The sequence below is a fragment of the Dipteris shenzhenensis genome, chromosome 19, assembly GCF_047967505.1.
Source record: "Dipteris shenzhenensis isolate YYH24624 ecotype China chromosome 19, Dip_SZ_1.0, whole genome shotgun sequence".
NCBI classification, from domain to species: domain Eukaryota; kingdom Viridiplantae; phylum Streptophyta; class Polypodiopsida; order Gleicheniales; family Dipteridaceae; genus Dipteris; species Dipteris shenzhenensis.
In genome coordinates, this window is record NC_141614.1 from 40,565,263 (window position 1) to 40,593,155 (window position 27,893).

A 27,893-nucleotide genomic window follows, 5' to 3' on the forward strand; every position below is an offset into this window, starting at 1 on the left:
AACAACATGATATCCTTCAACCGGCCGTGCGCGTGAGCTACCCAGAGAAAGAGAGATTTATATTCCAGCCTTCATGAGGGCTCGAAAATTGCTGAAATTTGATCCCAGGCTGCTAGTTTGGATTGCGAATAGCTTACGAGAGCTCTTGGATGCTGCGATTTTGTGTCTTGGCTGGTTTCAGTGGTATTAGAGCGCGGTTTTGCCACTTTTCTTGGTGGCAATGATTCAAACTCTAAACCGTTTGAAGCAAGACACTTGCAAGCTTGAAGCAGCCTCATCGCAATCTAGCTAGGATTATAATTGTCTATATTATTTGGCACATACCCCGGACTAGACTCCAACCCATATTTAATCGCGCATCAGGCCGGCTCCCATGCTCACCCATAAGCGTTTACCTCCTTGGAAGGAGTGGGGGTTTCACAGTTGATTGCTTTAGGCCTAGCCAAGCTTGATTCAGTGGGTTCGATTTTCAATATCCCACATCATGGTTTCAAAACGACGTTGTTCAGCTACAAGATGGCCTAGTAAGAGACATCCTATTGCACCTGATGAATATAAAGATGAAGAATTCACAAAGGGAAGGATTAAGAAGTTCTAGTCTTTGAGAAAGATACCTCGATTTCAACACTTGTTCGAGGAGATGATGCCTCAACACGTTCCTCCTTCCCACAAAGGTAGAGATGATCATAAATCTCTCTCAGTTTCTAAAGAATCCCATAGGCAACTTTGTGCCCCAAGAAAGCGCTCTCGAAGTTCTCCTTCAGTCCAAAGATATTCAAATTCGAAGAAAAGAGGAAGGAGTCTGAAGCCTCATGGAAGGCGAAGCATAACCCACCAACAGAGATCTCCTAGCTCTAGCGTATCTTCTTCTCTTCTTCTTCTTCTTCTTTCTCTTCATCCCGAGAGCGTTCTTCTCATGGGCACAAAAGGAGGAAGACTAGATCAAGATGTAAGGATCTCAAAGGAGTAGGCACGCTCGTCAACTTTTCTACTTTTGATGGAAGTATGGTGTAAGTGAGAAAATGTCAGAGTACCTCCAAATTACTCCCTTCAAGGAAATTTCAGAAAAGACAAAGAGGCGGAAGTACCGGGTTGGTCTGCATCCAAGTATTCGCACCCAAGTGAGCATTGTACGCAAGGAAAAGCTACGAGATCTGATGCACTCAGCCCTAGTGGTTGAAGAAACGAAGACAAATTTGCTGCGGACGATGGCTGCCTTAAAAGGCAAAGATGGAGACATCTTCAAAAGGAATGTGGCCCCGACAGTTCAAGGACAAAGACAACTCCAGTTTCAAAAGCCGAGGGGTCCATTGAAGCCCTACAAATGGAAGTCGAAGTTTTCACCGAAGCAAATAGAGACCTTTCAAAAGGAGGGAAAGTGTTGCCATTGTGGAAAAGAAGGGCATTTGACTACCTAGTGCCCCGAAAAGCCTCAGGTTTGAGGGAGCAGAAAACGCCAAAAGAACCATCAAAGCCTTTGGTGGGAGGAGTACCTGATATGTTGGAAAGAGCCACTACCCAAAAGCTTAAGAACTTTGCCTCTCATGGGGTAAAATGCTTTGAGCTTCGATCCAGGAGCTACAGATAATATCATCTTAGAAGACCTAGCACTAAGGTTAGGAATCAACAGTGAAGAGTTGGGACCAGCTCTAGATGCAGAACATGTTGTTGAAGGAAAGACAGTTAAAGTTGCTCCATTTATTGGGAAACTTAGAATTCATATTCAAGATTATGTGGACCATGAGGAGCTCTATGTTTCACCCCTCAAATATCGGTAGGTCATTTTAGGTATGCCATGGTTCCACAGAAAGAAGTGAATCTAGACACCAAAGCAAGAACTCTCAGTTTCATGCTCAGAAACAAGGAGCACAAAATTGTGGCCAAAGGAAGAGGCGAGACAATTCTAGTTGTATCTAATGTTTCTATTGCTAAGTCAATAAAATCAGCTATTTCTGCATACTTTGTTCACCCAGTTCTCACTCTTTTGTTTACCCCTGCTCTTAGTTCAATACAAAGATGGCTCCTATCGTATGTGTGGATTATAGAGCCCTCAACAAAATGACGGTCAAGAATAGGCTTCCGATCCCTCGCATAGACGATATCTTGGACAGACTAAAAGAGGCCACGAACTTAGTTGCATTTGATTTGAAAAGCAAGTACCATCAGATAGTGATCCATCCTCAAGATGTTCGTAAGACAACTTTTTGGACTACTTTCGGATTGTATGAGTTCTTGGTGATGCCCTTTGGGTTAACCAACGCACCGACCACTTTCAATCGCATGATGGACATGATTTTTAGAGCATACAGACATGTCATCGGTACTTTCTTTGATGACATCTTAGTCTTTTCAATGACAAGAGAAGAATATAAGGAGCACTTGGCCACCGTATTCCAATAATTTTGAAATCACAAGCTTTTTATTAAAGGCAAGAAAAGCGAGTTTTTCCTTGATGAGATTCACTATATCGGGCACATTTCTCCAGATGCATTATCCAGAAGGCCCCGCATGAACAATGTCACCATAGCTCATCTGAGGGACCTCGAGGCCATGAAAGAACTCTACCTTCAAGATCCAGATTTCGGAGAGATTATGAGGAATATTCAGCAGGGGCAATCATCTAGTCAGTTCTCACTGAAAGATGGTTTCCTCATGAAGGATGATCACCTTTGTGCGACTTAAGATATGAGAGCAAATGTCTTAGAAGAATGTCATGCCCCTCCTTATGCAAGACATCGAGGTATTTCTTCTACTACATGATCCATTGGAAGGTATTTCTTTTTGCTAGGAATGTGGAAGGATATACACAAGTTTGTGATGGAATGTCTCACGTGCCAAAAAGTGAAATATGTTTGGCACAAGACCCCATGACTTCTCATGTCGCTGCCCATACCACAGGGACCATGGGAGGCTGTTGCTATGGACTTCATCTTTGATCTTCCCAAATCTAGATACGAGAATGATGGGATATGGACCGTAATTGACAGGTTCAGTAAGCAAGCCCACTTCATTTCAGTAAGAAAAGCCATTAAAGCAGACCACATGGTGAGATTGTTTCTAGCATAGATCTTCAAGCACAATGGGATACCTAAGGTGGTTCTCACCAATCGAGACCCCATGATGACTAGCTTGTTTTGGCTAGCATTATTTTATAACATGGGTACAAAGTTGGATCGCATCTTCTTTTCACCCTCAAACGGACAAACAAAGTGAGAATGCCAATTCTACGATATTAGATCTTTTAAAGTGTTATGTGTGCGAATAGAAAGCCGAATGGGAAACATATCTTCCTCTCGTGGAATTTGCATACAATAATACTATTCACAGCCCCATAGGAAAAGCCCTATTCGATGTCATTTATGGAAAGGTGATTTTGCCACCTATCCTTAGAACAAAGAACAAGATATTTGCAGCTGATCAGGTTTGCTGATTGTTGGGATAGGAACAAAAGTGCCTCCACAAGGTGATCGAGCTTTACAACGAAGCACACACTCAATTGAACATGAAAATGAACTACACGCCTTCAGCTGTGTTTGAGACTTGGATACAACCTTTTGCCAGATATGGACAGCAATGGAAAGATCTCAACAAAAGCAAAAGAAGGCTGCAGATAAGCACAAGAGAGATATGAATCTCCAAGAAGGAGACTGGGTGCTACTTAAGTTTAAGAAAGCACGTCTTAGAAAGATGAAAGAGAAAGAGAAGTATAACCAAATCTTTCTCCTAGATATTATGGGTCTTTTTGAGTTACTGAGACCATAAATGAAGTCACGTATCGACTAGAGTTACTCGAGACTTGGAAGATTCACAATGCTTTTCATTTGAGCCTTCTCTAGGGTACCAAATACGAGAGCCCCAGAACCAATATAAGAAGAGCCACCAGAGGTGGAAGAGATGGAGGAAATCCTCTAACCAGAACAGATTGTATATCACACAGAAAAGAAAGGACCGATAGGCAAGGTCATCTGCAGATACCTTGTCAAGTTAAGAACTATTCGGCACTTGATGTCAAGTGGGTAGATGAGGACTTCTTTTTAGAATATCCTCAAGTTTTGCAGTTGTTTCAAGAAGCTTTTCACTTGAGGGCAACTGATTAGAAGCCGAGTTGATGTCACCATTTGGCACTTCTCTCAAGAAATAAAGTATAATCTTTATTAGAATTGACTTTGGTCAAATAATGTTGCCTTTTGGTTAACTAAGAATAAGTTTTATTGCTTTACTTTTGCTTTGCATTGGTAAAAGAGAATTGTGGGAACACCCACAAGGGACTAGGATTAGTCGAAGAACTAATCTTTAATGGGTTAAAGTTTTAGAGTTTATGTTGGACTGGAAGAGTGCTAAAAGGCTCAAAAAGATGGAGCAAGTGGAAAAAAGTAAGTCCCACAAGGCAAAAAGCACCGAGGAGAGCACCATTAAAGGACCCAAGGGGTTCTAAAAAGAGCATAAAAGCTGCCCCAAGGTGGGCACAAAGGAGGAAAGCTTAGCTATTGTAAAAAGTGGCTCTAGAAAAGCAAGCCTAGCTTTTAGCTAGGCCAAGTCTATAAAAGAAGGGGCCTCAGAGCTCGTAGATTCACTCAAGATTGTACTAAACTCCATGCTCTTCTCAGAGCTAGTTGTACAAACTTTATTTCTATTGCAATAAATACCTTCGAGGGGTCTAGCTCTTATTTTTGGGCGCTAGTGCTATGCACTCTCTCTCTCTCTCTCTCTCTCTCTCTCTCTCCCCCCCCCCCCCCCCCCCCCCCCCGCGCGCCTACTCTTGATGCGAATTATCCTTTCTATTCGTGTAAGCCCTACCTTTGTGATGCGAGTGATAACAGTATGACATTCTTCAACCGGCTATGTGCGTGAGCTATCCAGAGAGAGAGATCTTGTAAAGTTTATATTCCAACCTTCTTGAGGGCTCCAGAACTGCTGTGATTTGATCCCAGGCTGCCAGTTTGGATTGCGAATAGCTTATGAGAAAGAAAGAAAGAAAGAAATTTTATTAGAGTCTTCGGAAGACCGATGGGTCTATGAGACTGAAAGAAAACCTGATACAAATCACAGTAAGGGTGGAGCTACTGAAACGAGCATCATCACCCGTGTTGAATCCTAAGTTTGATCATACATAATCAAATACATCTGGATGTAACAATGAAAAGAAAAGGACTGGTGGAGCGGAGCGGAATCTTCCGTATGTCATGTCCCCATGGCTGGTGCATAGCTGGTGATGGGACGCTGGTGCCCGTCAAGGGGTGCCGTGCATCTCGGTCTCCTGGACGAGGCTTGACGCAATACCAGAGCCACCGTGACTCCCATGGGACGTATCCCGGGTCTAAACAATGACGGGAGGTCCCCCAGAGTGATCTGTATGTCCCCTCAATGTCTCGTGTGTCGTGTTGCGATCGTCGGGTCGGGGTCTCTGTCACGTCGGCGACTAGAGACTGGACGATCAATGTCACTCGATGGGAAGAACTCTGTGATCTTGCTCTGAGAGGTGTCTGATTATGTGACGAAGCCCGGTCGCCTGAGTAAGTACTCTCTATGTCGGATTTCCTCGTGAATGAAGGCCGCGAGGCATCTCTGATCTGGGTAGGCGAGGAATCTCGAAAGGAGCCCGGAGCCGTCTCTGAAGAGGCAGTGGTAGCGACCTCGGATCTCGTAGTCCACTGGGCACCTGAAAATAAAATGCTCCTCCGACTCAACCTCGTGACAGTCGCACAGTATGCATAAGTGATGCTCCCTAGGAATCCCCGCTGCTCTGCCGCTCTCTATGCGGAGGTGGTGTGATGATACCCGAAACTGTCCGATGGAGAGCTCTTGTCTGCTGCGATTTTGTGTCTGGGCTGGTTTCTGAAGAACTGGTTCGATGGAAACGGCGCGGTGTATGCTTAAGGGCAAGTCTATGCCTGCAAATTGTGTGTTGAATCGGGCACCTACTCGGGCATTGAAGACAATTATACCTTAGGAGACATGGATTTGTCAAAACCCCGTGCTCTCTCACATGAGGGTGTTTGGATCTTTAGCATCTGCTCATATTCCCTCTCATCTGAGGCACAAGCTGGAAGGTAAGGTCATCAAGTGCATTTTCATTTGCTTGGTTGGAGGATTGGGTCCAAGGTTCATGATATCTGTGAGCCCGCGAAATACTTCCTCTTCTTGTGGCCCCTTTAATGACTCCATCTCTTCGCTTTTCCTTCCTTGCTCCCCTTGTTGGTTTGGATGCTCCATGCTAGGACTCCACAGAGGAGGGAGGGGCATGACAACGGTTTGTAGTTGATCACGATTGATGGAACTATTTTGTCCCTCTTGGGAGACCTCTCTACTTCCACGGTTAGTTGTGTGGAAGGACTGAGAGGACCCCTGATCATGATGGGATCCCTCATCGTGCTGGGATCCCGCATCGTACTGAGATCCTGGGATCACCTATGAGAGTCGGATGGTGGGGACTCGCGTTGCTGGTCGCAGAGTAAAGGATATAGGTTGTTTCAGCCTAGTAGGCAACGTCATTGTTAGTAGAGACGTGGTTTTTGCTGAGAATGCTGCTCTACCTTGGCTGGCCTGTAAAAAACAGCCATTAGCGGAAGCCTTAGATGTATTTGAATCCATACCGCCCTTCACAAATTCAGACAACACTTTGAAGGGTCAAACTCCACTTGCTTCGAGTAGCTCGCAAACTCCTCAGGTTCCACATGCTCAGCCTGATTTGCAGCCACATGATGCACCTAAAATTGATCAGGCAGTTCAAGGCAAGAGTGCTATCATTAGACAACAAAAGATAGTGCCAAGTTCACAGGACAGCAAGCAAGCTGAGCCCTTGGCTGCTCGATCTAGACGTGCACTAAGACAGATGCATGGCAATTTGTTTGAGGTTGATGTTGCATTGATTGCCACTTCCTATAATGAGGAACCTTTGTGTCATTGCCTATAATGAATGGATGCAGACCATGAGAGCTGAACTTGATTCCATTCATGCAAAATGGCACATGGGAGTTGTGTGACTTGCCAGCAGGTAAGCATGCTATAGGCACTAAGTGGGTCTACAAACTGAAGCGTAGAGTTGATGGTAGTATGGACCGCTACAAAGCCCTCCTTGTTGCGAAAGGCTATGCCCAGCAACAGGGCATTGAGTTCAAGGAGACATTCATGCAGTACGACCATTCAGTGTGTTATTGCTCTTGCATCTCACAGGCATTTGGAGGTCCACAAATTGGACATTAAAGGAAACATTCTTTTTTAGAACAGCCCTGCAGAGGCCACTCTTTATTTCCGGAATCAGAAATAAAGCTTTTCGATTGAGTGAGAAATTAATTTAAGAATTTCTGGTTTTAATTCTTTATGTGGATGACATGCTTAGAACTGGGCTGGACATGCAGAAGATTGCTGCAGAAATCATTTGCTATGTCCGATTCGGGCAAGTTGGACTACTATTTGGGCATCCAGCTTGCTAATGTTGAGGGGGGCATACTGATGAGTCAATCGAAATATTTGGACAGCTCTTGCAGCGCTTTCAATTCAAGGATTCTAAGCCGGTTGGAACTTGGCTTTCGATTCTCCTTAGAAGATGTGAGTGCCCGCTTTGATGCCACTTTTTTTCAGCAAGATGTGGGCTGCCTTATTTATCTAGGTCATCCACGGCCTGATTTGTAGTATGCAGTTTCCCAAATAAGCAGGTAATGCACTCACCCAACACATAGCATTGACAGGCAATGAAGCGAGCCTTCCATTCATTGAAGGTCATGTAGCATTGGGACGGTTTTAAAGTGATCAATCATCACTGGATTCGCATGCATTCACGGATAGTGATTGGGCAAGTTGTTATGACATGAGGTTGTCTCATAGTGGGAAGTGTTCATGCGTGGCTCTTCATGTGTTTCTTGGTTCAGCAAGAAGCAGCCTACAATTGCTGCTTTGAGTTGTGAAGTTGAGTACAGGGTAGCCTTCACAGCTACTGTAGAGTGTATGTGGCTTCGTAAATTACTTGGAGATCTTGATGTCTGCCGCACCTCCTCTACCATGATCTACATTGACAACCATTGTGCTTTGGCCGTTGCCCGAAATCGTGTCTTTCATGCATTTATCAAGCACATTCAACTGTATTGTCATTACGTTTGAGGGCGCCTATCAGTTGGAGATATATAGTTGTCCTATTTCCCACAGAGGATGACTTAGCAAATCTCTTCACGAAGGCTCTACCACGAACCAAGTTTGAGGCTTTTCCACATGCCTTTTACTTGGCACCGATTGCTACATGATGTTGATCTCCTTGTACTATCATAGGTTGCTAAATCTATCTTGGACGAATATGTGCAACCATGATATATCTTCCAAGTATACCTGAAATGTATCCAAGATACTTGATGCATGAGCCCTACCATGGAGGGGGGTTCACTGGCACTTAGCCTTGGTATGGCCTTGTAGGCTAGTTAGGCAATTAGTCCTAGTCCTAATGAACCAGTTGACTTTAGGGCCATTTAGTTGCCACTCTTGTACTTCCTTCATTATCCATTTGCAAGTACTCTCAGTTCCTTCAGTTTTTTGTTTGCTCTTGCATTCCATTTGCACTCCATTGCTTCTGCACCTGACGGAGACCTCGACCTTGTTTCTACCCAAGCTGACCCTTAAATCATGTGTGTCACAGAAAGACTTGAGTGCATCCAAGTGCTGATGGAGACCCATGGTTGATGAGAAAGTAGAATTCTCCTCATCATCTGTGTATAGTAGAATTGGAACCATGTTGGAATTGCACACGGAAGTGTTTCATTTATGTGTGTACTTCACAACCATTCATGTGTGTGCAAGTCATCAAATAGATTGTGCATCAAGATTCAAGCCAAATATAGAAGCAACACTTATATATTTCCGTCCATCCACAAACTAGACACAATACAATAAACAGTGCGAGCTGCCCCGCCCCCCAGCTCTGCTCTCCTTCCACGCTTTGTTCAGCCTGCTCCTCAGCTGCGCGAACGTCAAGGGCTCAAGGATGGGGGCGCATTGATCCCCCGACTGCCTCCCATTGCTTCTAGCCGCCACAGCCCTCCATACGGGCTGTGGTCACCGTAAAATCTGTGCATCAGGGCTCGAGCCAGTTCGTGTGCAATCCTCCAATACTCTTGTATCTGGTAGACAAAATTTCTGCAAACACTATCTCATTTGCTCTCTCTCTCTCTCTCTCTCTCTCTCTCTCTCTATCTACAAATACACTAGGGCCCAGGACAACAGTCGGGCTGGACCCCCCCGAAGGATTTTATTACTTGAGAGAAGAAGGAATACATAGTTCAGCGTAGAGCTGTGTTCTTTTTTTTTTCCCCAAAATCAAACGTGAATTCATTTTACAAGAGCTTCAAGCTCCTTCCAAAATGGCAACATGCCACTTGTCTAAAATCTAGATTAAGTCCTATTACATGCCACTAAGGGCAACTCTAGAGTCTTCGAAGTACTTGGTCATGCGAGCCGTCTCCTAGATGCTTGTCAGGCTCCCGTAGCGCTTATGAATAATAACTCTTCCTAATACCTGCAACAATTAATTAAAGCGCATCACCATGGCACCCAATAATTGTTAGCGCTTTGCATGCAAATAACACACTGTGGGCTAATTCTAGTCACGGTGGGCGTCCCCACTGAACACATGTGCACATATAACAAATATATATAAAAATATATTTATTATTTGGTTGACCAAAGTCAACACTCTTGATCATAATTAAGGGGCTTTGATCAAGGGTCGAGGCGCCTTAACTATAATCAAGTCTCTCCAACCGAAGTTGGCACATCTTGGTTAACCGTAGTGAACCCTCTTGGTGCATGCCAAGTCTTGTTGACCGAAGTCAACACTCTCTAACCATAGTCAGCTGTGTGGTTCTCTGGTTAACCGCAGTTAATCCTCTTGGTAATAAACCAAGTCTCTCCGACTGAAGTCAGGCTTGCTTGACCAAAGTCAAGTATCTTTGACCGTAGTCAATTCTTTGACCATTAAAAGAACTCTTTGACCATAATTAACACATATGAACACTCTTTAATTATGATCAAATAAATGGTCAACTGTACTTTGACTTAGGATATTTACATTGTGATGACATCCCATCGGCTTCTATTCAATTGACCTCAACTGAAAAGCTTCCTTGTAAACATCCAAAAGCTGTGGATGATCAGACAACATGTCTTCATTCATCCACTTGGCATCCAATGCCGTATAATTATTGAATTTTACAAGATACCTGTAAAACTCCTTGCCCTGAGGGCCTTTGCGTACAATATGGTACACAATCTGCTCTGGCTGAAGGACCTCCTCCAGCTCATCCACTTCTGGTGGATCCTCTGATATTGGCTCTGTAGGCTCTGGCCCCTGAAATTTCTTTAGAAGACTCACATGGAATGCATTGTGAATCCTCCAATGCTCTAGTAATGCTAACCTGTATGCAATTTCATTAATCTTTTCTGTAACCCTGAAAGGGCCATAGTACCTGGAAGATAACTTTGCATACACTTTTTGTTTGCCTTTCAACTTGCGGAGCCTAGCTTTCTCGAACTTCAAAAGTACCCAATCCCCTTCCTTGAGATTTAACTGTCTCCTATGCTTATTTGCAGTTCTTTTATGCTTCGCTTGAGACCTTTCAATTGCTGTCCGGACTTGGCTGAAAGCTGTTTGGAGGTCTCTCACAAACTGATCAGCTGCAAATATTTCATCTTTGGTCCTTAGGATAGGTGGCAGAATCACCTTCCCATAGACGATCTCAAAGGGGGCTTTCCTTGTAGAGCTATGTACTGTATCATTGTAAGCAAACTCTACCAATGGTAGGTACTTTTCCCAGTCTAAACCTTGGTCCGGACTTGGCTGAAAGCTGTCTGGAGGTCTCTCACAAACTGATCAGCTGCAAATATTTCATCTTTGGTCCTTAGGATAGGTGGCAGAATCACCTTCCCATAGACGATCTCAAAGGGGGCTTTCCTTGTAGAGCTATGTACTGTATCATTGTAAGCAAACTCTACCAATGGTAGGTACTTTTCCCAGTCTAAACCTTGGTCACCCACTTAGCATTTCAGCATATCCAATGCTGTAAAATTTGCTACTTCACTTTGACTATCTGTCTGGGGAAAGAAGAAGAAAAGTTCAAATTGGTCCCTATATTATCAAATAAAGCTCTCCAGAATAGACTGGTCATTCTGGGATCTCGATCACTGACAATGGACTTAGGCATACCATGGTGCTTAAAGATTTGTGCCATGAAAAGCTTAGCCATATGATCTGCCTTTATGGTTTTGCGAACTGGAATGAAATGAGCTTGCTTGCTGAATCTATGAATGATAGTAAATCCCATCATTCCCCGACTTTGATCTTGGCAAAAGTCCATCGCAATACTTTCCCACGGTGCTTGAGGCACGGGAAGGGGCATAAGTAGCCCAAGTGCCTTCCGTCTATCATACTTCACTTTCTGACACGTAAGGCATTTAGTAGCAAACTGATGTATATCTTTTCGCATCCCTGGCCAAAAGAAATACCTCTCTGATGCTTGAGTTGTTGCTGTGATTCCCCTATGTCCAGCATAGGGAGGTGCATGGCATTCCTCCAAAATCTTTGTCCTCATCTCTTGGATGATGCATAGGCAATCATCTTTCATTAAATACCCATCTTTCAGGGAATAGTGACTGGTGGACTACCCCTCTTGCATTTGCTGTAAAATCTCACCAAAATCTGCATCATTAGCATATTGCTCTCTCATATCTTTCAGATCTTGATGATAAGCAATAGTCACATTGTTGACCTGGGGTCTTTGGGACAAGGCATCCGCCGCTCTGTTCCGAAGTCCTGGAGTATGGACAATCTGAAAATGATACATTGATAGCATATTTGCCCATTTCATATGCTTCTCGGAAAGCTTTGTTTGAGTGAGAAAGTATCTCAGATTTTGGTGATCTGTTTTGACTGTAAAATCTGCACCAAAAAGATAATGCTTCCATGTATGGATGGCATGAATTACAGTCAATAACTCTTTCTCATAGATTCCCATATATCTCTCTGCATCCCAGAGTCTCCTGCTCTCATAGGCCACTACATGATCATTTTGATGCAATGCAGCCCCAACACATTCCCCACAAGCATCACAATCCACATCAAATGGCTGATACAAATCTGGAACTATTAAGATTGGCTTTGTGGTCAGCCTCTCTTTGAGTGTGGTGAAGGCTGTCTTTTGAGGAATTCCCCATCTGAAAGCTGCGTTTTTCTTGGTGAAATCGTGGAGTGGAGCGGCTATATCCGCAAAATGGCTGATAAATCTTCTGTAGTAAGAACACAGGCCTAGGAAACTTCGAACTTCATGCACAGTTTTCAGCTTTGGCCATTCCTGAATGGCATGGATCTTTGCCGGATCCATTCGTATCCCATCTTTGGATATTATATGCCCCAAGTAATTGATTTTTTCCAGGAAGAATTTACTTTTTTTGCTGTTTGCATAGAGCTGATGATTTCTCAGCTCTTGAAACACTATAGCAAGATGTTCCTTGTGCTCTTCTTCGGACTGAGAAAAGACAATTATGTCATCAAAGAAGGTACAAGTGAACTGTCTGTATGGTTGGAAGATACGATCCATCATCCTATTGAAAGTAGCTGGGGCATTTGTCAATCCAAAAGTCATCACTAGATATTCATACAACCCAAAAGTAGTTCGGAACGCTGTCCTGTGCACATCCTGAGGCTGCATGTGCACTTGGTGATAGCCACTCTTTAAGTCTATCCTGCTGAAAACTGAAGCTTCATTTAACTGATCCACCACATCATCAATGCACGGAATAGGGAATCTATTCTTGATGGTCATTTTGTTCAGTTTGCAGTAATATTTTGTTCAGTGTGCGGTAATCGATGCACATACGGAATGAGTCATCTTTCTTCTGTACTAGCAGTACAGGGGAACAAAAAGGAGAAGAACTGGGCTGAATCAGCCCCTTGGACAACAAAACCTGTACTTGAGTCATAATCTCCTCTTGCTGAGTTGCACTAACTCTGTATGGGGGCCTATTGGGTGGCTGGCTGCCAGGAATGAGTTCTATTGCATGATCCGCAGGTCTCTCAAGGAGTAGCTCTCCTGGCAAAGCGTCAGAAAAGCAATCTTTAAAATTTTCAAGAAACTGAAATTTATTCCGATCTGCCTCATTTATTTCAGCATACATTTCCACATCTCTCTCCCATACAAAAATCATGTAAGCTGAAACTGCAGACTTTATTTCTTTTCCAACAGAACTAGTTGATACAATGGGAATAGTTTCCCCTCTATTCCTAGCAACCACACAATGTACTTTGTCCCTATGTGCAAACTCCAGCACTCTTTCAGGAAGAGTCAACTTCACTGCCTTGCGATGAAACCAAGGCATACCCAAGACTGCATCATGATGTTTCAGTGGAGAAATGAAGTCGTCTTCCTGATCCACATAACTCTGTATTTGAAGACAGAGCTTCCCTATCAAGGGAGTGACTGGCACATGGTTCCCACAGAACATCTGGTCGGCATCAAAAGCCCTGCCCAACTCCTCCGTCTTTATTCCCAGCCTCAGTGCTAGATCCTCTGATATAAAATTATTAGTAGCCCTTGGATCAAATAAAATCAGCGCTTGCTGGTCTCTGACTTTGCCCCATGATAGCAGCAATTCTCGTTCCGTTGGGTTTGAAACATGACCCAGTATGTCAGGAATTTCTCCTGCTATTGGCTTTTGCGGTCCTCGTGGCTTCTCTGCCTCTTTTCCCTTCGAAGTTGAAGGCTTTTCTGGGCACTGGGCAGCCACATGCCCCTCTTTGCCGCACCTGAAGCATTTACTCTCTTTCCAGAAAGTTTCAATTTGTTCAGGGATAAACTGTGGTCTTCCCTTATAGGGCTTTTGTACCTGATTTCCCCTCGGCTTCTGAGGCTGAAATCTCCTCTTTTGAGCCTTGGGAAACTCTCTTGTTTCAAACTTGGGGGTCACTGGCTTTTTATCATGACCGTGCGTGTAGTCAGCCGTCGCAGTATACGATTCTCCATCTAGAACTGTAGCGGGCTCTAGTAGGTGGATCAGTGAACGTTCTCTTGATTCAAGAGCAGCAGCAGACATCACACGCCGTCACCGTCTTCTTCTTGGGAGGGACCCAGAGGTTTGGTCCCCAGTAGTGGGTAGGAGCGGAGGGGTCTGCATCTCAGCATCCCAGGTGGTAGCCCCAGACATTTTTGCGTAGGGCCGCGCAGTGTGGATGGGTCTTCAGGTAGGAGAGACTCAGATTGGTGTCTTGAGTGTGTACGTACTCGCTTACAGGTAGCACCGCCCGTTCATGGATTGTTAAAGGGGACTTTAATAATCTTGAGTTCTTGGAGGATAAGCAGGGAGCGAGTAGGGGAGAGGAGTACTTGGGAGCAGTTCATCTTTGCGATCCATGGCAGGGACTCGTGGCGAGAGCCTGAGTTTTCTAGGACCTCAAGAAGCCTGCGCTTCTCCTTCGGCCAGATGGAGTACTAGAGTGTCTGGATAGATTCTATATCGGGGATTAGGCTTTACTATGCGGTGGCTCAATTGGCGTGTTAGCAGGCACCACTATGTCCGACCATTCTTCAGTGGTACTTGCTCTTAGAGCAGCCCCGTTGTGGACTCCTCCAAAAAGGAGTTCATATTTCAAATGTTCTCTTCCAGGAGGCAGACGTTCAACAGTTGATAGCGAATCTCTGGAGACAGCCCGAGAGCAGACCCGAGGATGGTTTGGCGGCTTGGGTTGCTAAGAGGATTCAGCGCAGTAGTCGGGAGCTCCAGAGTTAGGTCTAGACGGAGAGCAGCTCTTCAGGAGCGGGAGAGAGCCCTTTGCAAAGACCTTGCATCTATCGAGAGACTCAGGGAGCAGGATCTGAGATCCCAGTGGCCTAGGGATCGCCTAGAGTGTGCACGCTTGGAGCTAGAGGATTTGGAGGCTCGCAGAGCAGAGTTCTCATACCATTCTTCTCAGGCAAGGTGGGTCCAACAGGGAGATAGGATGACCCCACAGTTCTTTCAAGCCATCGGACCACGGTTCGCAGAAGCCCAACGTCAGCAGCTTCGAGACCCACAGGGACACATGCGCACGGACCCACAGGAGATCCTTGAGTTGACTACAGCCTTCTATAGCTAGCTTTTACAGTCAGAGGAGGTATCACCCACCACCATTCTGGCTAGAGAGGCGGTTTGGGAGTAGGTCCCCTCAGTAGTTTCGCAGGGCCTTACCAGACGGTTAGAGGCTCCTTTCACGGACGAGGAGTTGTGGGAGGCTCTTTAGGCCCTTCCAGCCCAGAAGTGCCCTAGTGAGGATGGCCTAACCCTGACCTTTTTTTAATGCTTTTGGGAGCATATCTCCACCCCTTTTTGACTAGCCTGCGAGGAGATCTTCGACTCAAGATCACTCCCAAATCCTTGAGTAGAGTTTGGATATGCTTGCTTTCGAAGGGGGGTGACAAGTCAGACATTTGGTAGTGGAGGCTGATTACACTTTTGGACACCGCTTACAAGATCTTGTCTAAGGTCTTGAGTCTACGTCTGAGACCCCACCTTCCAGATATCATTCATGAGATGTAGACCGGTTTTGTCTAGGAGCGTAGCATCCTGGATAACATCTTTACATCTGGGAGGCAGTGGATTGGGCCAGGGAGGAGCAGCTGCTCGCCATTCTTCTTCTTGATTTTGAGAAGGCATATGATTGGAGTGGTCCTTCTTAGAATGGACCATCCAAAGGCTCGGTTTCTCAGAGAGATGGATCAGAGAGGTATTAGGTCTCTATGCAGGCAGATCCAGTTAGATGATTATTGGGGGCCACTCAGGCGAGGCCTTCCCTCTCTCCCACTCAGTGAGGCAAGACTGCCCGTTGGCCCCTTATCTTTTCCTTTTCGTGGCCGAGGCCTTAGGTTACTTCTTGCACTCCCACACTCTTGGTATCATAGGGATGCGGCTTCTGATCAAACAGGAGGAGGAGCTCCTTGACTTAGAGTTCGTAGATGACAACGCTATATGTGGATGGCTCTGCGGCCAGCCTGGAGAGGGTCAGAGGGTCCTTAGCCATTTATTGCGAGGCTTTCGGAGCTCGAATAAATTGGACCAAATCCATTGGTTTCTTCATAGGCTCGGAGGACATCCAGGAGGTTCGGGATTGGGGAGCCATTTATTGCGAGGCTTTTGGAGCTCAAATAAATTGGACCAAATCCATTGGTTTCTTCATAGGCTTGGAGGACATCTAGGAGGTTCGGGATTGGGGAGCTGATTTTGTCTTTCGTTGGATCCCGAGAGGAGAGACAGTACGTTACCTGGGCTGCCAGGTAGGCATTGACATTTTGGCAGAGCAGCAGTTCAGCCCGGTCCTAGAGAGTGTCAACGAAAGCTCTTATACTGGAGCTCTGCCAAACTCTCGCTTGCAGGTCGTGCGCTAGTGGTGAACCAGATACTCTTAGCCACAGCCTGGTACATTGCCTCGTGTTGGTGTTTTCATCGGGGCTGCATGGGGCAGCTACGGCGCCTAGTATGGAACTTCCTCTGGTCGGGATCGGATGGCACGTGCAACACTAGAGCCAGGGTGGCCTGGTAGACAATGATCTTGCCACAGACCCAGGGGGGACTTGGCATTATTGACCCAGAGATGCAGAGCAAAGCCCTCTTGAACAAGCTCGTTGTAAGAGGCCTTACTCCGGGTGCGGAACCTTGGAAGCTCCTACTCTAGTGGGGGCTTCTTCGGAACACACCTCACAGTGGGGGGCAGTGGCAGCAGTCCTACAGGTGGATCTTCTTCGAGGCTCCGTTGACAGGGAGGGCCTCTCCATTGATGCGGAGCCTCTATAGTGTGGTAGAGATTGGCAGGAGGACGCATCCGGGCTAGGCCGTCTTGCAAAGAGGAGTTTGAGAGGCAGCCTCTCATTTGGCACCCAGATGTCAGAGACTTGGAGGGGCGCATGCTGGGACAACGGACTCATATCGGATGGGCACAGTGGGATAGGGGCCTGGCCAGATCCTTTGGGACATGGAGACGGCTTCCTAGAGAGACAGAGACTCACAGACTTGCCCTCTCCTATCTCCGAGGAGAAGGTATTAGGATGCATGAGATTGAGGAGGCGATCCCGGACTCTTGGTGGGAGGGACTACGGAGCCCTTGGACCCCCCATTGCTGGTTAGGATAGTTCTCGCGGACATGGGTGTTGCTCTGGATCTGCTTTTTTTAGGAGTCTCTTGGTTCCCCCCAGTCTCGTCTCTATCGGGTGGGACCAGAAGGCTCATTGCAGGACGAGTCGGAGTTGGAGGAGGAGACAGAGGTTGACCTAGAGGACCTGGAGTGGCAGAGAGTCAGGATTGTGGGTTGCTTGGGTAGGACTTGGTACATTGATCCCTCCATCTTATCGACCCGAGAGGGAGCGGTTTGGCACCTTTGGATTTGGGAGGGTAGACCCTTTTGTGACCTTCAATGGGACCCAGGGAGTGGTTTTGGCCCGCCCGCATAGGGCACTCGGACTGGATAGAGGTTGTCTCCTTCTTGTATACCACTCGCATTGGGCATCGTCTACAACTGGAGGCAGCAGCATGGTCCCCTTAGAGGGAGCGCCACTGGCTAGAGTAGGATGTCCCGCGAGATGCCATATTCCGATTTTGGCCTTGCCTTTGGACGAGTTTGCGCCCGCAGAAGATCTCTTACTTCTTCTGGCTATTGGTGCATGGGGGTCTACCCATCGGTCCCTGGCTAGAGCAGATGCTGATTGATGGCAGATGCACTGGTTGTGGGGATGGAGTTTGGAGACCATCCCGCACTGTCTTTGGGGTTGCCTTGCTGCACAACGGATTTGGTTGGCGGCCCTCAGGATTCTTGTTAGCATGCAGAGGATGAGCAGGGATTTCACGTGGGGAATGGTAGCTTGGCTCACAGAGGGATGCCACGCCTTTGCGATTGACCATGTCACGCCGGCTTAAAGGATACATGGACAACAGGTTTCCTGGATTGAGATCCACCATGATGCAGTTCAGCCCACCAGTTGACGCCCACCAGCTCTTCCGGAGGATGGTGTTTTGTAGACCGTCTCTAGCATCAGTGCCTGGAACTTATGGGTGGCTAGATGTAGCAAGGTGATGGGGGGCCAATCGATCCCTCCGATGACTACTCTAGTAGCCATCTGGCAGGATATCATCTTCACATTGCGCACCATTTGGGAGCGCGGTACTCTAGGCTCGACAGCGATTGTTGAGAGGTGGGAGCGTTTCTACCAGATATGGCCGGTAGGAGTTTTCTACACCCTGGTATTCGTTGGGCATATAGACCACCAGCATGGTTGCTAGCTCCTGTTTCGGACTCTCTATAGGCGATGATCCATGAGATCTGAAAACGGATGGTTGTTCTTGTAGCTGGCAACCAGCTCTTTTCATTGTTTTCATCGACAGCTCCTATTGGAAGTTGGTTGTATGGGTTTTTTCAAGCATTAATAGAATTTACTTCTTCTTGCAAAAAAGAAAAAGAAAAAAAGACACAACACAATACGAAAATGTTCTCCTACTATGCCTAGATCTCTGAGCCCGCATGCTCCACTGAGCTTATGTAGAGTGCCAAGTCCTTGAAAGCTTCCAACCAGTCCGTACTGAGGTTTCCCTTCACATGCTTGTCCTCCATCCATGGATATCCCTGTGGCACTCTTGCACCACTTTTGCCCACCATGGTGGACCTGATCTGCCAAGTATATACCTTGTCTCTCTGCTACCGTCATGGTAGCCCATGTGCTTCCCATTTGGCAGCCCCATGCTAAATCCTATTCTATGGTCTACTTGCCCCCGATACACTCCTCATATGGGGGCTCACAGATGGGGAGGTGACCAATCCTATTCCAACACCCCTCTCACATTGGTCAGATCCAATTCTGTCGATGAAGTTGCTCCAGTAGCTCCCGTGTCGTACCCTTTGGAACCCTCTGGTGTCGTCATAGTCTTTTCTTGGCTTTTCAACCAGTGGATACTGCTTTGCCATGCCCTGTTCTGGGTACACAGATCTATCTTTTGCAGCACCTAATGGCACCACACCTTCAATCACAAGCCGGTCTTCTAACTCGAGCACTCCAGGTACCAACATCAGTTTGGTACACAGGTCTATCTTTTGCAGTACCTAATGGCACCACACCTTCAATCACAAGCCGGTCTTCCAACTCAAGCACTCCAGGTACCAACATCCTCCAACTATTCCTCTCATGATGGGTGAACAGCTTGAAGTTCTCCAGTCACCAAGCTCTTAGGGTTTGTTTCAACCCATCCTCCGTTCGGCTAGGTCTGCAACAACACAACATACCCGAGATTTCATATCCTTGGCATGGACTGTCAAGCTCTAACTGTGGTTGTGAATCATCGTCCTTCTCTAATTCACAGCCACTGTCTGACCCTGAGCCCTTAGGTTGCGTCGAAGAGTCCAACACCAGCTAAGGACCTAGATGTCTCCATGCACTCGACATTGTCCATCACCTTCAAAGAGGATACTGACTCCTTTTCTGACCAATCCTCAATGTCTGACATTCTGACAGTCACACGAGGGTCCACATATCTCATCTCAGCAGCACTGGGAGTTGCCACCAAGAAAAGTTCCTATGCTCTCACTAATATAGGGTCTGCTAGCATAATATAGGGTCTGCTAGCATTAGCACCGTTGCCGAGGTTGATGTGGCTGGAGTAGTCACGATGGCTTGAGGTATCAGCTCCGTCCCCGTCGCAATCCCACACGACTCCCTCAACACCAAGTGGCTCCGAACCTTCATTTTCTACAATGTGTGATTGGTCAGGTCCAGCTTGCCTATCTCAAATTTGGGATCTGATATCTATTGGCCATGATAATGAATTGAAAGAGATAATAAATTGTGTTGTACACCTGTTTGAACCTGAGCCTTCCTCCCAAGTTGCTATTAAGGCACGTGGGGAAGCCTTATTGTATGTTGCTGTCATATTTCAATACTCATAGATCATCGACATGCATCAATTTCAAGGCCCATTACAAGATAGGGCCTAATCATTGAATTTCGCTCATTTTGAGAGGCTTGCAGGGCCATGGTTTTAGTCAGCCCTTTTCTTTTAGGGGGGACTGTTGTATTGATTGGCCCATTCACAGCCCTCTCATCTATTACTACAACATGTCTGCGGAGGAAGAGCACCTAGCAGTAGCCTCGGCTGGTGGCCATTAATTATTTTCACTCTGAATCTGGTGGGTAGTCTAGGCTGTCATCTCTTTTCATTGAGCTTCGGTTCTGCAATGCCAGTTGGTGAAAAAGAGGCCTCATTGGTTTCCTGGCCTTCGCCACCTTTCCCTTTTTTGTTTCTGCAATGCCAAGAAAGGGAGCCTTTTATGCAGTTCCTCCACTCCTCTAAAGATAACATGGTAGAGAAGCGCTGTTATAACTTCTTCAATTTAATGCTGGAGTCTGAAAATACCAATTCCTAAGACTAAACCTCCACCAAGACTAGGCTGCATGTCACACATTTTACTTAGTGCTTCATTGAATTTCTACAAAATGAAAACTGACATCTTATGAAGTCAGTTAACAGCTGCACTTAATGGGATCTCACTTACATATATGTCTTGCTTGGGTTGTTTTTTATATAGCATCTCAAAATAATTTCCTTATCACATCTGATGTGATGCCATCTTCTATATCAGAAACAAAACTCAGTTTTCTGGTGGTCCTTGGTTCGCTTTAGAATGGCTTTAGTATTTAAAGTTGCAATCAAAATGTTGTGGGTTTTTCTGATTGAGAGTTTCTTATGCTGGTTCAGGCCAAAAAAGAAAAAGAGAAAGAGAAAGAGAAGGAGAAGGAGAGGGAGAAGAGGAAGGAGAAAGAGAAGAAGGAAAAAGAAAGGGACAAAGAAAAAGACAAAGAAAAAGCTAGCAAGAAGGACAAAGACATTCACAATGATGCAAGTGAGCTTGGAAACAATCACATACATAAGGAAGAGCGAAGAAAGGATAAGGAGAAAGATCGAGATCGGGAAAAAGAGAAGGACAGAAAGCATAGGAAACACCATCGCAGTAGAAGCAGTGATGAAGGGAGCTCGGAGAAAGAAGACAGGGAGGAGACTAAAAGATCTCGTAAGCATAGTGGCGACAAAAAGAAATCATCCCGGAAGGTTGTAATTTAAAGTGCTTTTTTCTAGCTTCTGGGTAACTGTTTTTGGATCACATTTTATTGCACGAGCATAGTGAATTCACAAGTACTTTCAGGCTAAGTTTTGAATGCTTGTATGCTTATGCTGAAGTTCGTGTTTCCTGTGCTTTGTCTGCCACAAACGCTACATGAAGCAGCATGGTCATGAATCGGGATCCGACAGTGAGAACAGGCATAAACGGCACAGAAAAGATCGAGATACATTACGAAGGGCAGCTGATGAACTGGAGGATGGAGAACTTGGGGAGGATGGAGAAATACGATAGTGTCACCTTCTGCAATCCTCAGTTCTGTAGCTCTTAATCCCTGATCTCTTTTTGGTATATGCCACTTTAGTGGTTTATGTTGCATGCCAAATTTTCTAAGAACATTGACTGGCTCGGTTTGACGTTATTGGATTCTAGTTTCACTCCCTTCATGAGTTGAGGCTAGGTTTGGCATTGGGTTCTAAGTGCATGCATGCAATACACGCGTTAAATTTGGAGCCGTGATTGCACTGCTGATATCAAAGTCCATGTGTCATGTTGTAACACTAAGTTTTGGAGTTTTCTCCTAAAGCTCTTTACTCACGCACCAACGTTCATGCACTTCATTTATTTCCTGTGTTCATTTTGTAAGTTTGAATAGTTTCCTGTTCCATGACTGGCAGTTCATTTGTTTTCAGAAGTTGACATTTGCAAGGTAAGTTTTTGGATTTCTCTCCTGATGATTTGGTTGCTTGGTGACCTTTCTTCGTGTAAATTCTTAATAGTGTTGAGTTTTCACTCAAAATTTACTCAAAGAGCTGGGGAAGCCCGCATGCTTCTGTAGGGCATACAGCCAGGCGGTATCATGGGGATTTTGGCCAGACCTGCAGTCACTGAGACCATAAACAGGTAATTCCTTAACATTTGTCCCCTTTCTGTCAGCAGTTGTTTAGGAGGAATAAAGCACGGTATGTTTGACGGATTTGTTGCATGCAGGAGCCTGGAGCAATCAACACCTTGCTCGGCAACATAGATTCCGTGGCCAGGAATAGTAGATTAGTATATTAGGCCAGGAAAATAACTGTGTGGAAAGTGTTGGGAGGTGTTAGCCTATTGTCCATATCCTGAGGAGTTAACATGCAGATCGGTCGTGGGGCCTCTTCATTATTGTGAATGACTTACAAGAAAACCCATTGAATGCAGTGGGAGCATAAGGGGTCTGCATCTTTCCTCAATTTTGGCTCTGCAGGACAGAAATAACGATCCAATCGTCTGTAAGAAATGCAGCTTCAGCAATAGCTGTCATAGAGACATCTCATAAGCTTTATAGAAGAGAGAGATGTGCAGGGCTGGGTCTCTGCCCTAGGGACACTATGCTTTTAAATGATATGTCGATATACTCAACAATGGAAGAGTGTATCCCTCAGGTAACAGGTTCCACTTCTCCGATCTGTTTCTTCCCTGAGTAGGTCTGTCATTTATAGCAAGCGTGGTTCATGCATTGTCAGTTCGCTGATGTGCATCTTCTGATGATGCATCTAACACCCAACGTTTCATCTGAAATGACTCTTGCATTGTAACATCCTTTGTCTGTAGGTCTGTCATTTATAGCAAGCGTGGTTCATGCATTGTCAGTTCGCTGATGTGCATCTTCTGATGATGCATCTAACACCCAACGTTTCATCTGAAATGTCTCTTGCATTGTAACATCCTTTGTCTGTAGCTTCTTCCATGCTTTCAGCAACTTTTATAATGAATATGCTGGCATCTCAGCTTATTTGTAATTAGACCTCTGGTGCTTCTATGGTGGATCTTTTTTAGTTTAATTCAATCTAATGTTCTTTGGTGAGGCTTTGAAAGAGAGAGAAAGAAAGAAAGAAAGAAATTTTATTAGAGTCTTCGGAAGACCGATGGGTCTATGAGACTGAAAGAAAACCTGATACAAATCACAGTAAGGGTGGAGCTACTGAAACGAGCATCATCACCCGTGCTGAATCCTAAGTGTGATCATACATAATCAAATACATTTGGATGTAACAATGAAAAGAAAAGGACTGGAGCGGAGCGGAGTCCTCCGTATGTCATGTCGCCCTAGCTGGTGCATAGCCGGTGATGGGACGCTGGCGCCCGTCAAAGGGTGCCGTGCGTCTCGGTCTCTTGGACAAGGCTCGACGCAAGACCAGAGCCACCGTGACTCCCGTGGGACGTATCCCGGGTCTAAACATGACGGGAGGTCCCCTAGAGTGATCTGTGTGTCCCCTCGATGTCTCGTGTGTCATGCTGCGGTCGTCGGGTCGGGGTCTCTGTCACGTTTGCGGCTAGAGACTGGACGATCAATGTCACTCGATGGGAAGAACTCTGTGATCCTGCTCTAAGAGATGTCTGATGATGTGGCCAAGCCCTGTCGCTCGAGTAAGTACTCTCTGTGTCGAACCCCCTCGTGAATGAAGGCTGCGAGGCATCTTTGATCTAGGTAGGCGAGGAATCTGGGAAGGAGCCTGGAGCCTGAAGAGGCAGTGGTAGCGACCTCGGATCACGTAGTACAGTGGGTACCTGAAAATAAAATGCTCCTCCGACTCAACCTCCTGACAGTCGCACAATATGCATAAGCGATGCTCCCTAGGAATCCCCTCTGCTCTGCCGCTCTCTATGCGGAGGCGGTGTGATGATACCTGAAACTGTCCGATGGAGATCCGTAGTGAGTGAGGCATATGAAGCTCATTGTACCCCGGTGGTGTGATGAATCCCTCCTCCGAAATACGAAGACAGTAATCTCTGTATAAACTCAGCTTCACTGGAAGCTCCCTCGGCTCCAACCAGGTCCTAAAGGTGTGTAGCTGCAGGAGATCCTCTCGAATGACCTGGTTGGTGTGTGGCCCTATTGGGATGGTGGGTGGGAGTACCGGAGGGGCATCTAACTGTACTGAAAAGGAGGTATCCTATCGATGTGAAACCCTAGCATCGCTCGTCTCCCTCTGCTGCCAACCTCAGAGGAATCGAGAGCCAACCATGGCAACCTCTGTCTCCCTGATGTGCAGTCCCCATATGATCTAACCCGGTGTAGATATGTGATGGTTTGAAAGGCTGCATCTAGCTGGAGTGGAGAAGCACCAAACCCGGCTTGAATGATGTGATGTGGTAGAGAGGATTTCCCCCGGATCATCCATGAAAGCATGAGGATCTGCAGGCGCTCCACCTGTGTCCACTCTATCTTTGACATGTCAGGCCCCCAACAAGGGCTGCCATACATACCGGCTGGTCGGGGACCAAGGAGTCGAAGAGAAGAGCCTTGGACCGAGGGTCCTGGAAGTGGGAGTGGAAGCATTGTCTCTCTAGCCGAGCTAGTGAGGCGTATCCCCTACTTAGTCTGGCCTGCATCGTTGGTCTCATTGTGAAGATCGGGCAGGAGAAGATGACCCCCAAGTAAGTGTATGAGGATACGATCTCAACTGGTGACCCACCGAAAGTGAACTGCTTCTGTTGCATGTTTGCTTGAGAGGTGATAACGATCATGACCTTGGTCTTGCCAAGGTTGACCTTCAAATCATGGGATAAACAAAAAGCCCCTCGGGTGTGGACGACAAGAGTGCCACGTCATCTGCATAAAGAAGAATCTTGATGATGATCGCGGCAAGTGAGCAACCGGTCCCTCCGAACGCCCCCATGAAAGTCTCAAGCTCATTGATGTAGAAGCCAAACGGGGTCGGTGATAAGGGACAACCCTGTTTGACTCCTATGGTACTCAAGATCTCATCTGTCCAACTTGCGCATGTCCGAACTCGGCTTGAGACTGTCTCATAAAGTGCTATGAATGCCCAGATGATCTCCTGATCAAATCCCAGTGTCTTTAGGCGTGTGATGAGACGAGCTTGAGGTACTGTGTCAAAGGCTTTGAGGAAATCTACAAAGCAGCAATATACCCTCTCCTTCCGTGATCTGGCCTCCTCAATGACACTCCTGAGTGTGAGTATGTGATCCATAGTCCCATGGTCTCGCCTGAAACCGGCCTGACCCTCTGCTCTGAGCCCTCTCATCTCTGCGAACAGGCTGACCGACGCATCCAATACAGCTGCATAGATCTTGGACATCACTTGTCCAATCACCTGTAGTTACTCGGGTCCATGGGATCCCCTACCTTGTGGATGGGGGTGATGGTGTTGAGTGTCCAAGTGCGGGGGAAGGCAAGGCAAACAGTGTCATTGAATAGCTTTGCTAGGATCGGGGCTAACGTGTCGATCCCATATGCGATAAACTGAGTGCATAGCCCCTCGTGATCCTTAGCTCGGCCATTGTGCAGTTTCAATGTGTCCTTGACTCCTTCTCTGGTGAACAACGTGCAAGTGGTGGGACGAGGTGTGTGTATGAGATTTGGAGTGGGCTAGTGTGGGACATCATAAAGATGGTGTGCATACGTGTGCCAAACTCTCGTGTCGGTGAGGGAGACCTACGCTCAAGGAATCTCCGCCAAAAATCCTTGTTGCTATACAAGATGTGTAGCAGCTCCTCCTCATTTCGACGAAAAATGCTTGCTTCTTTCGACGTACGAGACGTCGGTACTTGCGTACCGTGTCTGGTGTGTTCGAGAGGTGACATCTGGTTTCAAGTCGGAGCTGTCGGCGATAAGCCTTGCACTCCACATCGTACCAATTGTTGCAGGGTACAAAACCAAGAGGTGGTGGTCTAGTGGACTGTGTGGTGTGGGGAAAGATTTGGAGGGCAGCCTCATGGAGTGTGCGACTAATCAGGGAAGCACGGTCCTCTATGAGTGGTATGTGATCGATGTAGGTTAGGAGTCTGTTTAGGCGTCCAGAGTAGGCCGGTGAGAGGCTGTGATCAAAGTGTATGTCGTGGTAGGTGTCGTGTTTCCTATGTGGTGTATGTGGTGTGGCTAAGCATGGGGTGGCGATAGTGAAGAATAGGTATGTGTGATCAGCTTCTGGAGGGAGTGGTGCTACGATGAAGTCGGTGATACATGAAGTGAAGGTAGGGCATCCCATGATGTAATCTACTACACTAGTACCCCCCCCGGTGTGGGAAGCAAGTAAAACCACCTGAGGAGGGCCATAGGTCAAGCCCATTGTAGATGATGAGATCATGCATCCTGCCCAGATCAAGGAGCGCGTGTCCATATGGTGAAACAGACCCGGTCCGATGAGGTCTTGGTCATACCTGCTCCATCTAGGTCCATGTCTGGTAGCATGATAGAGTCGTCTCGAAAGTCCAGGAGTGGTGCGTGGCGCATGCTCGTCTTGGCGTTGAAGTCCCCAACAAGGAGAACTTCCCTGTGGGCTGAAAGGTCTGGGATATCCTGATGTAAGGGTGGATATGGCGATGTCTCACCCTCCTCTCGTGCCACTCTGGCGAAGTGGGATGTCTCTAGCAGAAAGTAGCATATTGCTATGAAAAGGTCACGGGTGTCTGTGCGTCGCGGATCCGGATCCACATGAATCGGGAGTGTGCGTCCTTCCTCTCAATGGAGATGGCTCCAACGAGGGAAGACTTGTACAATACTGCGACCCCGCCTGATCTTGGGACTCCTCCTGTATCCCTCGTCTCATCTCTGAAGGTTGACTCCCATGTGTAGCCACTGACTATCGGTAGTGGACGCTTTGGGCTCTGGTGTGTCTTTGTGTAAAAGATAATGTCTTGTCCTCTACAAGACTCCGAGAAGTTCCCTGGGTTTGACCATAAGGTACCATTACAGTTTCAAATGGTGTAGGCCAGGGTCTCGGAAACCTGAGTCTTATAGGCCCCATCCCCCTAGGGGGTACGGGTGGGAGCCCGACGGGTGCTGGTCAACAACCTACCATCTCAGACCACGGCCCATTTTCCCTCCTTGTGGGCAACATCCTGCTGCTGCAGAAGAACTCGTCGCTCCTCAATCTGTAGTGGTGTCAAATCCTTGTCCATGGACAGGGTGGGATGCTCTCGTAGAGCGGCTCGGCGTCGGAGTGTCGCTAGTTGAGCATGTGAATCTCTGAAGCGAATGACTAGGGGCTGCTCTCGGTTGGGATCTCTCCCAACATGCCATGCTCCCTCTATGCCATGGTCGGGGACCCCCATGGTGGTGGTCACAAAGGTGATCGCCTCCTCCATGGGTGTCGTAGTGGTGCTAGTGTTGTCTCGCGTGATCCCTCGTATCCGGATGTTGAGGGCCTTCGAAGCCCTCTGCTGCTCCTGTATGGCGGCTGAAAGGGTTGCTTTTGCGGGCTTCTGTTTCACCACGTCCACCCATCTAGTCGTCTCTGCTATAGCCGAATGTATCGTGGCTATCTGTGTCTCCATCTCTGTGACTGGGGTCCCTCCAGGCGTTGCTTTGAGGGTCCCGAGCTCCTCTCGAAGCTGTGTGATGTCGTGTCTGAGTCCTTGGATAGAGGGTGCCCTGGTCGTGTATAATGCGGGCCTGCTCCTGGGTGTATCGGGCATGCTCATGGGTGTAATGTGTCAGCTCTGCCTGACGGGCCTGGATGCTGTGTATCTCAGCCAATAGGGAGTCCCAAACATCTGGTGGGGGCCTAAGCTGTCCTGGTCCAAGTGGGAAGTGGATCTCGAGAGGGGTTGGAATGAAGGTGGGCTGCTGAGGTTGTACTGAGGGTGGGGACAGCATGATTTGGGTGGGGGAGTGGTATAGGAGTAGCGAGGCCGGACGAGGTGATGAAGGGTGGCTGATTGAGAGGTAGAGGTGATACGAGGGGAAAGTACTGTGGAGCCGTGGCCGGTGGGGCCAGTGGTGAGGCTACTGGAGAGGAGACGTGTGATGATGATGCAGGAGAGGGGGAGAGGTGGCATAGATGATGAG

The 27,893-nt window shown here is 46.9% G+C and overlaps 1 protein-coding gene across 5 annotated transcripts in view; it reads left to right on the top strand.

The window, feature by feature from the left end:
* LOC147890467 (pre-mRNA-processing protein 40A-like) overlaps positions 1-27,893 on the top strand; it is a 116,646-nt gene that overhangs the window by 72,852 nt on the left and 15,901 nt on the right. For 2 of the 5 annotated variants that reach the window (XR_015542786.1, XR_015542788.1), the window contains 4 exons: positions 20,740-21,090; positions 21,266-21,415; positions 21,880-22,003; positions 22,091-22,521. Coding sequence is in view for 2 of the 5 variants with exons in the window: in XM_087390945.1 (XP_087247071.1) it covers positions 20,740-21,090; positions 21,266-21,394 (480 nt within the window). In the remaining 3 variants the exon portion in view is untranslated. Of the gene's footprint in view, positions 1-20,739; positions 21,091-21,265; positions 21,752-21,879; positions 22,004-22,090; positions 22,522-27,893 lie in introns of those variants that run through there. The other 3 variants (XR_015542787.1, XM_087390945.1, XM_087390944.1) reach the window with 3 other exon arrangements.